General features: G+C 31.1%; 1 protein-coding gene across 1 annotated transcript in view; it reads left to right on the forward strand.

The window, feature by feature from the left end:
- Positions 1–17,163, forward strand: part of LOC112682849 (rho guanine nucleotide exchange factor 17-like) — a 92,164-nt gene that overhangs the window by 24,367 nt on the left and 50,634 nt on the right. Inside the window, exon 3 of the mRNA XM_025553599.1 lies at positions 232–2,038. Within this exon, the coding sequence (XP_025409384.1) occupies positions 232–2,038 (1,807 nt within the window). The remainder of the gene's footprint in view (positions 1–231; positions 2,039–17,163) is intronic.

Consider the following 17,163-nt stretch of genomic DNA (forward strand, 5'->3'; position numbering starts at 1 on the left):
TTTTTTGATATTCACTACTAACTACAATGATGATAATTTATTATATTAAAAACGAAAATTATGAACGTGATAATGAATCATATATCATATAATTTGTGATATTTTTCAATTTTTGTACTGAGTACTGTATAAGTCAAATTCACTGTTGAATTTAATTTAACTTGCGATGAATTCATATACAATGTATTTTATTTTAATAAAAATTGAATAAATGTGTGAATTGTTTTTTAGGCAACCTCAATACTTCAGTATTGGTTCCGTCAGGGTACGTTTTGGTCCGATCTCGGCCAAAACCGATGTCACCGTGGCTCCATCTAACGGTGATTTTCAGTTAGATGCCGACACGAATGAATCGTCGTGCTGCTGCGGAGTAACATCTCGAATCCCTCTTCCGACCGGATCTAATAATAGACACACTACTGGCGCTACTTGTCTGTCCCGAGTACAGGCGCCAGTATACCGTAGTTCATTGGATTGGTCTAATCGCGTTCAAAAACCGTCGTCCGGTTGTTTCGGGAAGTTGACCATCGATCGCGTTCCGTTAGTTTCCAAAATCAGTGAAGAATCGAAAAGTCCACTTTTACAAGAACAAGAAACCACTACTCTGGACCGGTTCCAAAGGTTTCGTTTCGGCGGTCGCAACAGCAGGGGTGGCGCCCAAAACAAGAAAACCAAACAAAACGTGGCACCGAGAACTACGGACAAATCGGACCGGCTGAGGAAGCTGACGGACAAGTTGAAGCAGCCACCGGCCGGTGAAACACAGACGGTACAGCCCGAAAATGAAGGTCTGATGGGTAGTAAAGCCACATCGACAGCTAATCTGAGTAGTGAGGAATCGTCGGACAAGTTTGAAGATGGTATTAGGAAACCTGAGTCTAGAACTATAGTCGGTTCCTATTATCAGAGGTCCATACCGTTTAGAAGTGCATCATTTTCCCAAGTGTACTACTCGCCATCAGACGGTAAATACATAAGGTCCGATGGACGGAAAAGAAACACGCTAAATCCCGTTTGTCTTTCACGAAAAGCTCACTCTTCCGAACCAGTGAGAGCGTATTCTCAAGACCATCAAGATGGTATAGACACACCAACGCCTCCTAGAAGAAAAAATAAATCGATCAAATCCGAACAGTCCAATCAGTCGGACGTGGCCATAATCGAAGAATCCCTAGAGGTTTCGGTTAAAGAATCGCCCGAAGAAGTGGCGGAAGAAACATTTTTATCCGAGTGGAAATCTGAGACTGACGGTATTGTCCATAACGCCGAAACGAGCTGTACCGCAACACCTGTTGAATCTCCCAAGGAAGAACCGCAAAGTCCGGAATATCCGCAAATGCCTCAATGGTCATCTCTCACGGAACTCCCTCTCCTACGGCCTAAGTTGTCCGCTCAGAGTTCCGAAGAGAAAGACGAGGAAAAAGTATGTTCTTCACCGAAAGTGAACAATTACCGCCAGTATCTGTTATCGAAAGCAGATTCGTTTTCCGAAGGTGATAGCGATCAAGGAAATCACAGTCAAACTTTATCACCGACCAGAGACTGTACGTCGTCGCCGTGCAATGATAACTCGGATTCCGAAAAGAACTCTGGTCCACCCGTGCCGTACTCGAAGAGACCGCTTCGTGGCCCTTATTTGGAGATGATTGTCAACGAAAAGAAAAAACCTGAAGTCAACGGAAAAAAGCAAGATGACTTGAAGTTCCTCGACGAGTATCCTAAGAAAATCCGATCAGCTGACGATTGTCATCTGAAAAGAAGTTACACGTCACCCGACCAACCTTCCGACAGACTAAGGCTAAGAACATCTCCAAAAAGAAAAACTAGTGCAAATTTACCGTTGTCGGGTACGGTCGGAAAGAAACATGGTGCAAACGAAACAATGGTACATCACCAACGAACGACATCTAGTCCAAGTCAACTAGAAGGATGTTCCCGAGTAAAGAAAACCCCTGAGCCAAGTCCTCAGTTGTTAGCACAGTTGTTGAAAGGAAGCTCAGAACAAGTGTACGGAGGACCTTTGACCAATCCATTAAAGGTAAATCACATTTTATCATTTTTAATTTGTAGCTTAGAAAAATTTACATTTTTATAAATGTGTGTACTCGTTGAAATTAACGTACTTCTATATTTAAAATTATTGTGTGATTTCTAAACATCTATTGAATGGTGAAATTGCTATAATTAATGGCATGTAGAACAATTGATATTTTTTTAAAAGTGTACACATTTATTATATTTATATTATTCAACCGGGTATCGTGGGGATGATGTTTAGAAAATAAATTCATTAAAGGTAGTAAATTTAAGCTTTTTTGTTCGAAAATTGGCACATATTTATTTTTTATTTTTAATATTATATTTTTATTTATACAAATTACAATACAATAATTATTATTTTATAAATTAATTTATAAGTAATTATAAATGACTACTTAGAATTAAATTTTTTTATTTCAATTTTAAATGAAACCTGGTATCCAACTTTTCAAGACTTTATTTTTATACAAGTAATCAACCGCATAAGAAACATACAAGAATTTTGAATAAAAATTAAATGAATCTAAATATTATTAAAAATATACATAAAATTAAAAAATCTTAATTAGAAATCCTATTAAATAACAAATATTTTTTTTTAAACAGTAGCAAAAATTATTTCGAAAGCTTAATGTTATTTTATTTAATAAATTTCTTCATTATACTTCGACTAAGCATTTATAGAGTATATAATCTCGCTGTACATATTATGTTATGTGTACATTGATTATGAGTTAATAAAAATTGATATTGAATATATAATATATAATATTAATGATATAATTTTATAATTTAATATTAAACATGTTCAAATTCTACGATTAATGAAAAATATATATATATTTGAATTGATATATGATTTCAAGTATGTTCAACAATTATTTTTATGGATTTTGTTACGTTTTTTCTCCACCGCCTTTGACATTATAGTATTTTTTTAAATATTTATTTTATTTTTTGGTTGGTACGTATTGAATGTAAGAATATTAATATTAATATTTATTAATATAATATTAATATAATAAGTGTAAATGTCATTTTCACGGAAAACAGACATCTCCAAAATATTTGTGTGACCAATTTTATTATACGATATATTTGATATATATTTCGTATATTTGATTGTGAATTTTATTAATAAAAAATAAATCATGAAAGCACTTTTTGTATAAAATAGTATGGCATAATTGCTTTATTTATTATTGTTAGTATTTACGTTAGTACATGTGTGTCTTAAATACTTAAATATATTGTTCATGAATTTGAGCAAGGTTATTTACTCATATTTCAAAAAAATAAAAAATAAACATAAAAACGTATATGTTATAACGTTTTTTATTTTATTTTATTTTCCATGTAGTTGTTGAAATGTCAACGTGTAACATTATTGTATTGGTTACAATAACTTTTTCCTTAAACTATTAATAAATATATCTATCTATAAATTATATTTTAAAAATAACTTCTTGCAACTCTTTATCACGTAATGGTATATTAAATAATGATTATTTTGAAACATATCTGTTGATATAAAGTATACACGAAGATTCTCTAAATAAATTACATCTATCGTTTTATTATTTTGTGAAATCAAAATTGAATGAAAATAATCTATGGAAAAAAATATGAGGTTTTCTCTCTCTCTCTCTCTCTCTCTCAAACACTCTCTCTATTTATGTCTCTCTATCTATCTATCTCTCTTTCAGACGATTTATTCACTTTTTCTTTACGTAGAAATAAATGCCCGCGATTTATAATGAAATTTAACAAATAAAAGTATTTGTAATTTAATTGCTTTTATGAGTATAAGCAGTTAAGAAATGTATCGAAAGCAAGAATGTAACACATTTTTAATAATGCGTTACATGAATTATATATTCATATATACTAAGACAGAAGTCTGAAATAAGTATTGTTTCGTTTATTTTGTGACACACTTTTGCTCTAATTTTAATTTTCTGTGTCAACTGGAAACAGATCTCACTCGACATAACATATGTAATTTACTCAGGGTGGTCTATTAAGTTTTTAATTGTTTGTAATTTTAGGACAAATTCCAAAGATTTTCCAGAACAAATACTGTAATCTACCTACGAGTTAATATTTTTATTCATGTCTATTTGTTATTTAAGTTTTATCTTAAAAATGTTCCAAATCATGATTTTTTTTTTCCTGTAAATAGAACGTATATATTAAAAGCTATATGAAATTTGACATGTTTTACATGTTAATTAATTCGTGTTTTAATACAAAACGTTTTCCCACGTATAGTACCTATTTTATTAATTTTTATTTATTATAAACTAATTAATTATAGTTTATCAACAACACTTACTAGCTATAGCTAAAGCTATAGTTTGCAAAATTAGTTTACACAATCGATTTTTGCGTTCACAGCAAATATAACATGTACGCGTGTAGCTTGTTTGATACTAGTATTTGCAACGTTTTACAATTTTATGGTGAAATACTGAAATGTGATGAAGTGTAAACATTAAAAAAAAAAAAAAAAACGCTAAATGAATTTTTTGTTATTGACACACACCTATCCGTTACCTTATAAAAAATACGCTAAGATAGTGAGGTAATAAATAATTTATTTACGTGTCCAAAACACCAGCTCATCCAATAGGTACATAAATGCGTGGGAAATAGTAATTTTCATAGCTAAAATGCAGACAGATTTAATTTTTAATTTTTATAAAAGTGAGTATATAAATTAAATTAATTTGCAAAGAGTTATAATGAAAATTAAAAATAATAACAACTATAAGTTTGTAACTTTATTAAACGATTTAGTATGTGAACATTTTCGAGACAAATCGAGTGACAGTGTAAGCATGTCATACTATATTGTACATTCCGTGCTGATCTTATGTATACTAGATCGGTGTAAATTTATTCTAATATAGGACGCATATGGCGATATATTAATTTAAATCTCAATGTTTAACATAAAGTTAACAATTTATTATTATTTTTGTTTCGTAATAGATTAAGAATGCGTTTACTTATTTCGTTTTGTCATCGTACAAATAATAACAATACACACCGTTAAGTTGTGTTATACTATAAAATGTGTAATTTATTGAAGTCGTGAACTTGTTGCTTTTTCGGTTAAACTCGTATATCACAAATATTACGTATGATAAATCATTGATCAACAGCAACCACGTGAATGACATTGCAGTAACGATCATTTTGGCTATTGCCGTACCTGCAACTGTCGAAGTTACGCATGCGAATCATGTATATAAAAATCATTATTTTTAAAACTCCCAAAAAATGCTCAGTTATCCTGCATTCGCTTTTGATGTTACGGTAATTAGTCTACTGTTGATTTAATATTTGTTAAACTGTTAGAAAACATGTCATCGATGATCATGTAGTAACTCGTAAAAAGATTATTGCATCTTGAAGGACGACGAAAGTGAACAATTGTACAGGCACAACAATAACAGAGTAAACAAAAACTGCAACTATTATATAAGGTGTCGATGACGTCTTTTGTTGTTTTCATCAGACTAAATATTACATTGTAGTACAGCAACGGTGGGCGGGCGGTGCCCTTGGAAATAAAAATTCAAATTGCAGTATAAATTATTCTTGTGGTACGTAGTGTGTTGTACTGCGCACGTGGATATTAGCTGGTTGAAAACGCAAAGATGAATTTAAATTTCATGTTTAACTTAATTATTCAGTTGTACACTACAACATTCAAAGGAAAAATAAATCAGTCGACTTGAGATCAACAGACATTGAATGTGTGCGCATAGATGTAAACTACGAAGTGTACCGTGATGACCAATTTTTTTTTTTTTATGAAAATCGTTTCAATAATAATTCGGTCTGTAGCAATCGTACATGTTACAAGTTGAGATCGGTTGACTCCGAACGTACCCGTGGTGCGCCGGACACACGATACTTCTTTCGTCTGCTTCGGCGCATTACCCTACGATTGACTATTTAATCGTATTTACTGTATTTAATCGTGTGTCGCTGGTTATACTATTGCACATAATACTGTCAGTATTCGTATAACTATTAATAGTAGAGAAAAAAATTAAAAAAAAAAAAAAAAAATAACGAATCACACGGATTATTATACACCGCGTTCGTTAAACGTTGGCCGACGGTGGGGTTTTTATATTCTTTTAGAAAGCGGGTCCGTAAGTTGTATAGTCGCAGGCATCATTTCCCGTCTCCGCCGTCCCTGACAGCATCAAAAATAGAAGCTCGTACGATAGTCGCTGCCACCGCCGCCGCCGCCACCACCGTAGTAGTGGTGCGATGTCGAGTACACCATATAGCGTTCACAAAATGATGTCATAATGTCTGTGCGCTAATTGCTTGTCGTTATTTTCCGTCCGGGTGGAAAGATAGAAAGAGAAAGAGAGAAAGATAGAAACGTAAGAAAACTTAACGATATATATATTTTTTCTTGATTTCCCACGGTCCATGTCACTTATGCGCTGCAGACTAACACACACGTGAAACATGCCCACTACTGCGTATACCTGTACGTCGACTGCTTGCGATTCCGATCGAGACTGGTTGAACAAATCGTTGTTTTTTCAATTTTTTTTTTTTTCCAAATCATTTTACACGTTTGTTCGCATCGCAACGTGGTTTAAAACGAAAAATAGCGCGTGACAACGGTCGACACGAAACATTATCGTTTTCGAGATAAATATTAATACTGTGCATATGTATCGCATGCACGCACGCGCGCGCGCGCGTGTGTGTATGTGTGTTAAGAGCACACATACGTCGGTGCATTAACCTCCTGGAAGATGGACATTAAAACCATAATGTGTTTATAGGATATTATTAAACTAATAAGTTTCGTAAATCACTTAAACAGCATATAGTATCCAAACATTATACGTGTTTTCTTTTTTCACATGTGAACGCTGTCCAAGGGATCATTTTTTTTTTTATTCTTGGCATTAATATTGAAACCGTTGCTCTCCGGCTACGAATTTCAGTAAATAAAATTCGAATACATTGTTGAATAATGCGAAACGGTTGTTTTTTTCCTCGCATCGTTCTAGAGTACACGTGAATACGATTTCATTATTATTATTAAGTGTCGAGACACGAATTTCATAAGAAAAACAAAATTGGCAATCGTCTAACGTCAGCACAACCGTAACACTTTTGACTAATTTTTTTTTTTTTTTTTTTTTAATTCCAAGTACATTAAACTCACTATTCGAACATATCAAAAATATTTTTCACCACTTGGGACACGAAAACACACGAGTTATTCAATAATGGGAGCCATTTTTGTAATGTACACGTTGGTTTTGTTCAATTATAACGTGCTTATTATTCTACATGAACGATCTTGCTTCAGCTAGACTTTGAATTGCTATTATTGTGTATTGTTTATTCTATTCCAATCATAAATTATTTTATTCGAGTTAACTTATGATTATATTTTTACAATTTTATATACCCCGTGCTACGGGAAGTGGATTCATTCCACATATCAGGCATGTCAAATACGCGTGCATGGGGTGCATTCTCTTCTCGTGGTACGAAGTATTTTAGGTTAATTTTTTTTCTTTTCGTTAGTTTTGTATACATTCTCAAAGACTGCAATAATATTTTCATATAACACGATATATATATTCACCAAAATTTAATTAATGATCAGTTTTTTTTCTTCTGCGTAAGCGTATGAACATCGACTCAAGTTCGGCGTCGTATTTTTTACACGTTTTCTTCGATATCTAGTGTCGTAAGTAAGGTTTTTTGGCTTTGTTTCAGATTTTGGGAGTTCACCTTTCTTCCTCATTTTTAAAATTACTGCTAATAATAAATAAATAGGTAATAATAAAAATAATTTTTACATACGCCTTGATTGTCGATATTTCCACTAATATTTGTACTATACCAGAATATTAGATAAAACCGGGTTCCCAATTATAGATTTAATTAGGACGCCTAAAATTAAACGAACTATGTACAAACATAAGTAGTGGAAAGGTTCTATCAAACTACCATCGTTGATCGTACCCCATCGCTTGATTAAACTTTGTTAAACTTTTTTTTTTGATTTGAGTGGCTATATGTATCGTTCTGAAATCCATTATGTAACTAAAAGTGTTAGCAAAAGTATTAATTCAAATGATCTAAACTGGAAGAAAATTGAAAATCACTTTCGAATGCATTAAAATCTGTACATTTATTAGCCAACATTCAATAATATCGTAACTACAAAAGGAAGATTATTTAATCGACTAGATACGACATCTATACACTGTTGGTCAACAGTGATCACTAATCAATCGGTGTATAAATTATCTTTTACAATTAGGTATAAGTGTATATAAATTAACGAATAACTATCAGTTTTAATAGATAAAACCATCAATAAGTAGGTGTATACAAATTACCAATCAGTATTCATAAGAAAAATTTTACACTTTGTAGGCGGCCAATTGTATCTTTTTTTATCAAACTTTAAAATTTATAACATTAAAAATTAATTCACCATTTGCTTCATTTAGAATCGAATAATGATATCGGTGTTAGAGTTAGATTTTGGCTGGCGGAAATTTAAATTTTTGTTTTCAGCAGTTATTGCACGTGTTTTGTTGCACTGTACTTCGAACATTTTACTCGGGGCTTATGGGGGTGATTTGTGTTATATTTTAATCTTTTTTTTTTTTTCATTAAAAGATTTTTGATTATTAGATTAACAAAATATTATATGCAAAGTATTAATGAAATAACAAACATTACTTATACATTTAAGCTGAGGTTTTTATGGTGTAGGGAGTTATAGTACACATAATATAGAATTATTTTACATATAATAAAAAATAAATATATAAATAAATATGTAAGTACATTGACTTAATTCACTAAACAAAACATCATCATCATTTGTATGTTTCTTGATATTAGTATTATCATTAAGAGTCATTTGGCAAAGAGTTAAAATGAACAGGACCAAAATAATTAATGAACTTTTGACAAAAACATGTTTTAGTGTAACTCAGCTTGATATTAAATAATCTATCTTTAATGATGGGCTTATCACTTTTTTTAATAAAGAAAAAATTAGATTTTTTATGCACAAAAATTATAGCGTTTTTATTTTTTTTTTATAGCAATTCAAGCGGAAGCACGTTAAATACCTTATAGTTTGGATAGGTGGAATCTATCAGATTCTTCTTTCTTAAAAGTATACAAATTATTAGAAAACTTTTAAAGGAACCGCCCCAAACTACTATACCTTATTGCAATATATATTGGTATTAAGAAAGATAAACTACCCTCCAAGCAGGGGCGTATTTAGACTTACTTCTAGGGGGGGACAACAATTTTTTTTTAATTCAGGATGAAAATTTACAAGTCAAATTTTAGTAATTTTTAAATCGAGTGAATCCTTAATATATGTGGTTTTTTTTTTTCTTCTAATGCCGGATCCTTTTAGAATCGACTTTTGTGTAATTATTTTTAACACCTGTCTGCGTTTGAAAGTTACGCTTGTGTTTTATTTGATTTTTCACTAAGTATGGACCCAACAAAAAGCCCGATTCAATATTCACAGCCACGCGTAATTTGATTTCGTTGTAAAATGATCCACATTAAAAAAATTTGCATTGTGTACCTCACATATTCGTATAATCGATTCCTTAAAAACGGATTCAGAAAGGGATGATCGCCCCCTTCCCCCTATAAAATACACCCCTGCCTCAAAGTATGTAGTGAAATTATATATTTTAATGTACTACATTTTAACATAATGGAATGTAATTTAACTATCAGATTATTTAAATAAATATTCCACTTAAGATTGCTTATCAAATATAAAACCTAGAATTTTATCATCTTAGTGACTATATTAATTTTGAGCAATTACAGTTTGATGCGTTTGAAAATTTATTAGAAATAATTTTTTTGATCGGTGGTAAAATATTACTTTACTAAATTATTTTATTAAAATTTAATTCAGTTATTTTTTTTAGACTTTCCCAATGTGTAGCAGAAAATAATATACATGTATCATCAGGATACATAACTATTTTTCCATCAACATTCATATCACACAGATGATTTATAAATATAATATACAAAATAAGACCGATGACACTTCCTTGAGGTACACCATATAAACTTAGGAAGTCCTAAAATACCACTGACATCAGTAATTTATTTCCTCTTATTGAGATAACTCTTGGACCAGCTTAAGCAGATTCCACTTTAACTGCACCTACTGAAGAATTTAAATGACATTAAACTATGATCTATAGCAGTGGTTCTCAACCGGTGTGCCGCAAAAAATGTCTGATATTTGTAATTAGTAATATTTCAATATATTTTATTTCATTATATTTATTTTTAAAAAATATAAAAACAAAAAAAATATTTTGAGAACTTAATTATTTAATCAAAAGAATATTATATCATAAAGAAAAATTTTTGAAATTATTAGTGAGAAACTTGAGCTTATACTTTCTTACACAAAAGTTCGATACATGGTTGAATTGAAGACAAGCGCACATGCATTTCCTAATCAATGGAAAGAAGCCTCTCCCATTTTTTGTTTTTTTATGTTTATTAATACCAAAAAGCCTAACTTGCATAAGTGGTTGAAAAGTGTAACATAATGTTGATTGCTTCTTTTGCAATTACATGATATTCTAACTGCATAAATCCAAAATCAAATTAGTGATAATTCATTATATTTCAGTCGTAGAGTTCGTAGTATCATGCATTTTTGCCAGGTATTTTTCTTTCTCAAGAAATAGGTCAGTTGTTAATTCTGAAAAAGTAGCGTAAGGATTGCGCATTCTTAATGTCAATTAATTTTGCGGATAAGTGGATACATGTGAAGGTAAACTGTACGGTTTTAACCCAACTGGTTATCTTAGCGCATAGCCAAAGTTTTTGTTGTTGTCAAGTACATGAGTGTTCCGCGTAAATTTTTGATGTATAATAGTATGCCGTGAAAAAAAAAAGGTCGAGTACCACTGATCTATAGTATCAAAATGTTTCGCCAAATCTAAAAAGTGCATATTGGGTTTTTGATAGATGTCTATTATTTTCTAAATAATCTATCAAATGAACTTAATAATTTTTTCTAACATTATTGAAAAATTACTTAACGTAGATATTGGTAGGTAATTGATCATATTTTTTTTATAACTACCTTTATGCAGAGGTTTAATTATCGCTATTTTTAATTTTCTGAAAAACACCTAGTTGTAGACTTAAATAAAATATATGAGATACAATGTTTTTTAAAATTGTAACATGTATTTTATTAAACCTACAGATTATATTGTCTTTAAAATTATTTATTATATTATTTATGCTCTCTGTTTATTTTATTTTTAAAGAGAAATATTTTTTGAAATTAATTAATGACAGTCTCTCACCAGAATCTTGGTCGAAATTTTTTTTTATGCTATTTGTTAAATTTTGCTCGATATTGGAAAAATAATTATTTAAATTATTAGACGCAGTAAGAGATTCTTTTATTGCATCAATTAATTTTCCCTTATAAATTAAATATTTTATTTTTTTCTTTATCATATTTAGGTTTATTAGTTAAATCTTTTATTATTTTCCAGGTATTTTTAGGGTCTTCAAAAATACTATGAAATAGATCTTTGTAATAATTTACTTTAGCACTTTTAATAATATAATTTAAATTATTTGAATAATTTTATTGTAGTTACTTAAATTATTGTTATTTGGATTTTTTTTGCTTTTAAAGATAACTCCTATTTTTTCGAACCGTGCATTTCTGATATCATCAAATTTTTTAAACAATTAGATTTAGAATTATCTATTTTACAACTCTTTGAATTGTTTATAGTATTAAGAATATGTGTATATATTATATCTAGTGTGCGTAACCAATGGTGTATAAATCAGTCTATTTCTCACAATTTAATACCATATGATTCATAATTTTATAGAAAATACTCTCAAATGTAACGAATTTTTGTTTCTCTTAAACTTTAGTCGGAATAGTTTTAATGATAGTGAATTTATCAGAAAAATCAGTTTCTAGTACACTAGCTTCAATGCGATTTAGGCATTTTTTTTTATATTTAATTTAACATCAATCAACACATGAATTAACTCTCGAATATACAATTATAAGAGGATAAAATTAATTTGATTATAAGGTCAAGGTTATTATTCTCAATATTATTATTACCTATTATGTTTATGTTTATATTGCCTAATAAGATAGTAATGGTTTTATCATTTAAAATATTTTTATCTGACAGTAATATTGCTTTAAAACGAGTCAATAATTAATCTATTTTATCTGAGAGTGACCTATATGTGCAAATTAAATTTACCGGATCGACATAATTATAGATAATTAGTTTAATAATATTAGCTTCATAAAAATATTATCCATATAAATCAATGTCTAAATGCTGTTTAGCAAAAATAATTATGCCATAATTCTGGTTTCTTTTCGTAGTGAAGTAAAATATTTTATACCCAGGTATATTATAAATAACATTTATAGGATCATGCCAGGTTTTGTCAACAAAATAACGTCCAAATTAAAATTTGATTAATTTTGAAAAAATAATAAAAATGCATACAAATTAGCATTTGTGCTCCTAATATTAATAAATATCATTAAAATTGATTGATTAGTGCAAATATTATACTTTTTTTATAAGTTCTGATACTGTAAAGAAATAATTAGTATTATATAACAATTACTTTAAACGTTACAAAAAACGTTCATTATACTTTTTATATTTTTATTACTTCTAGTACGAGTCTATCCATAGTATTTTAATTAAAAGTAAAAGCAGAAAAGTATTTGACTTCAGTTACACAATTTTTGGAATAAAAAGTTCACTGATAACAGTTACTTTTGAACCATCATTTTTTTTTAACAACACAATTATTATTTTTAAACCAACTATAATCATTATATACAACATCTTCGAAAAAGAAATTTCATCGGTGATATAGATAGACAAATTGTTCCAGAATACATCATATCTTCTGTGACAAATTTTTCTTTGTTAACAATATCCATACATTTTTTTTCTCTTTCAGAGAAACCAAATTTACAGAAATTTTCTTGGTTTATCAGCAATTTTTGATGGAATTCGAAGTACATTCTTGACAGTAAAATTTGTATTCAATTTCAAGTTATTTTCTTCAATATTTGTGCGATTTTAATTTTTAATTCCATTTATACAAACAATTTCAATATGAAATTCTAATGTCTTTTGCTTTGCCCAAGAAAGTTAATACGACCCAGACATAAATTTCGATTAATTTTTAATTCTGTTATCTTCTGAAATACGTTTTTTTTCATTTTTAAGTAAAGAGACCGACGATATTAATTATTTTAGTTGCTATTTAATGCAACAAAATTGGAGCTCATAAAATGAACCGATTTTCCAATTAACCAAGTTAATTTTTTTAATGTTTCCTCTAATATTAATTATTACTTATACTTAAATAGTTACTTATTAATTTTCAATGGTGTATTAAAATTTAAATCATTTTTTTTTTTTTTACAACTAGAACAAGTACAAAAAGTTCTTCTTATTTTGTTAACTTTTCTCAAATTCTCTTTTCTAAAACCTACACAGGCGAAAGCATTTAGTATAACTGACTAAGAGAAGGTCATTATGAAGTATCACATTTCACATTTGCAATTGATTTGAATGAGTATCTACATACAGTTTTAATTTGGTTTTACCGTGTATTATAAAGGTTTTGATTGTTTAACTTAAAAACTTCCTTAGTTCATCACAAATATAAAACTTAAATCTTCTTGTATTTGTATTTGTACTATTTATCAAGATTTATTATACAGATTAAGACAGTTATATGAGTTACATCATAAATATTTCATAATCATGAATTATCATTGAGTTGTGACCATACCGTGACTAGACAAGACTACAGCGAAACATCAATCACTTACTTTGCTATAACGATCTTCGAAATTACAATATCACTAAGTATTAGACTGCAGTTTACTAATTGTTTTAATAATCTAGAAATTATCGATACGTTTTATATATCTAAAATATTTGTTATCGCTGCATTTTCTCAGGATCAAGGTTTTCATTTATCTGTTACGAAATCGAATGACATTGTAAAATTGCTTCTGCAATAATGTATGTTACCTCAGTTCATGATAATGTGTTATTTGTACATTGTAATATAGTATAGACTATATAGAATTCCTAAAAGTGGCAGTTCTAAGGCTTAACTACGTTATTTTACATGTTGTTTCATACATCTACCGCCATCTCATGTTTATTGATCAGAATACCCGATTGATTAAACGAACCAGTTTTTGAGACTTTCGTTATTAGCCGTGGCATGAATTACGTGTGATTTTTTTATTGAAGTGCAATTTTTAATAGGGAATCATATTATCATATTCGTATTTTTTTCTCTTATCTGGCTTGGAAAATACTATTGTAATTTTCATTGTTATACAATTGCCAATTACACGTTTCTGAATCAAATGATTACAAACATTTTCAAGTATTGCAATTGAAAATTCAATAAATAATTTCATAGATTTAGCTAATGTACATTTTAAAAAGATAGAAGGGTATATGATTTATGTGAATATAATATAATGATAAATTGATAAATTAGTGTAAATTTGATAATATTTTCAACAGCACGATTACATTACAAACTACGTCATAACTTATTATTAAATCTTACTAAGAGTGAATCATGTAACGATGCGATCCAGTGATATTTTAATTTATTTCAATAAAGATTTTTTCTTTTTATAATTCTCTATATTTTCCAAACATTACATTCTCGATTTAACTATAACAATATGAAGTATGTAAATATTTTGTTTAATTATACTACAATACCAATACGAGTTTACATAATATGTATATCTGATTTATATGGCTTTTTTTTTTTTTACATTTTAATAGTTAATATAGTTGTATAAAAGTTATGAAGTTATGTTAGAAAAAACAAAAAACAATACAGCATAAAAAATTTACAGTTCAGTTAGATTATAATTAAATGATATGTCTTTGTTATCATTGTCACAAAAGATTGAGAATTTAAATTTAAATACATAACTGAGAGAATGAATACTTTTTAAAAATACCTATCACAATGTTGTAATCAAAAAATTAAATTTTATACACTGCAAACAGTAAAAAAAATTAAATATCTAAACAGAAAGTTTTATGAAATCAATTGTTTTCAGCCACGACGAAAATGGCATTTTACCATGACAATAATAAATAGTACTCTAAGAAACGTTGTTAAAACTTTTAAAGTTTCAATGACGATAAAATACAATCTACCAAATTTATAAAATATAACCTCATTAAATTCCCAAAAAAATAATAATATAATAAATAATGAACTCTTATACTGATTTTAGATACACTAACAATTGATGTCAAGGTGAAACTAATGTCGCAGTCAATAATAAATATTAGTTTCACATGAAAAATGTGGTATATGGTAGGTTCAGAACATTTTGTGTTATTTTTAACAACGGAAACATTTATTTTTGCTAATTTCAACCCTTTAAAATCAAAATTTTGAAAAATTATTTTTAGAGCACGGTGAAATTAGAATATTAATCTATGCTGAAAATTTCAAGTCGACAACTCTAACTATAATATAACTATAATCAACTGTGTTGATTATGAATCTGGGGGATACTTTCGTTTATACACATATATTTAGATAAAATTCAAAATAATAATAACTCCGCAGCAGTACTTGTAGAGTTGTGTATAATACTACTTATATAATAAGAATAAACTTAAAATCTGTTAAACGGTGTCCGTTTACATTCGAACAGTACAGCGACGGTGCGTAATATTATATGCGAGTATGCGACAGCAAACGGCACAAATCGAACGTAATAATGTATTTACAGCGAAAGATTAAGAGGACGGTGGCAATGAAATTAATAATAATATCTGTTTACCAGTGTACCGCATCGTTATTATGACGGAACATTCTGTTTGCTTTTGGTTTCCGATCAATATCATACTAGGTGTAGTACGTTAAATATATCTGTAATGAATGTTAACAATATACGTAGTTCACCGTAAAAGTCTGTAGTCACGATGTTTGTAACCAATAGCCGATTTAAACACGGATAAGTTTAGCTTGGTAATAATTCACAACGCGTTTTCCGCTCGGCCCTTACAAATCTATTTGGACCGTTCAGGGGCAACGAGAACACGGACTCCGGCCCCGGCGCACAGCCCTATGAGCGGAATGACGATGGTACACCATTGTTATAGTGAGACACGACCGGCAACCGTCGAATCATTTACATCGCGTAATTCATCCGTAAAAAACCTCTGTCGTCGAAAACGGTACAGGTCCCTACACGCGTCGCCAAAAGGAGTAATTTTCACGAAACGGTCGTGCCGCGTCCTACGGGGGGGGGGGGGGGGGGTGTGTGTACTCGGAGGAGGTGGTCGGACGCGACGCGACCGACGTGCCCCCGTACGACTCGTGAAGCGAGCGGCGCATAAACGGGGGTGTACGGTTTTGATCGTACGGCACGCACCGCGCAACAGGTGTGTCGGTGATGCCGAGGAAACGTTGCCGTTGCCTTCCGACCGGCCGGCCGCTGCGTGCGGTCGCGACAAGTCCTTGAACGGGCGATTTCCCCGACTTTTATCCTCGGGGGGCGCGGAGCGGCGCGTATCCATAGCAACGAGACTGCGACGAAACCGTGCGAACCGCGTAACTCACCTACAGCACGCGCGGTACACGAACACAAACGCTGCGCGTGTTACAGCACTACGGCCAGCGTCATCGTCACACGTCGCGTGCGCCGTACCCCCGACGTGACGCGGTGTATTGCGCGCGCCGTAGAGCCTTTGCCCCCGTCGTCGTCGCTGCGCTTTTGCCGCGGACGAAGACGCGACGCGACGGCCGGCCTTGGACGCGGGGGCGCGCGACAAACGTTTCCGTTCGATTGGCCGACGCCGCGCGCGCGTATTGTTCGTCTCGATCCGGTCGCGCGCGGACGTCGCGTTCCGCTCTCGGCACACGTTCTCCGCGCGAAACCGCTCTCGGCCGCGTCCGGTCTTGTGCGTGCGCGGTGCCGCTCCCGTGTCAATCTCTCTCACCACCGCC

Source organism: Sipha flava, unplaced genomic scaffold, assembly GCF_003268045.1.
Source record: "Sipha flava isolate LNK unplaced genomic scaffold, YSA_version1 212_pilon_pilon, whole genome shotgun sequence".
Classification (NCBI taxonomy): domain Eukaryota; kingdom Metazoa; phylum Arthropoda; class Insecta; order Hemiptera; family Aphididae; genus Sipha; species Sipha flava.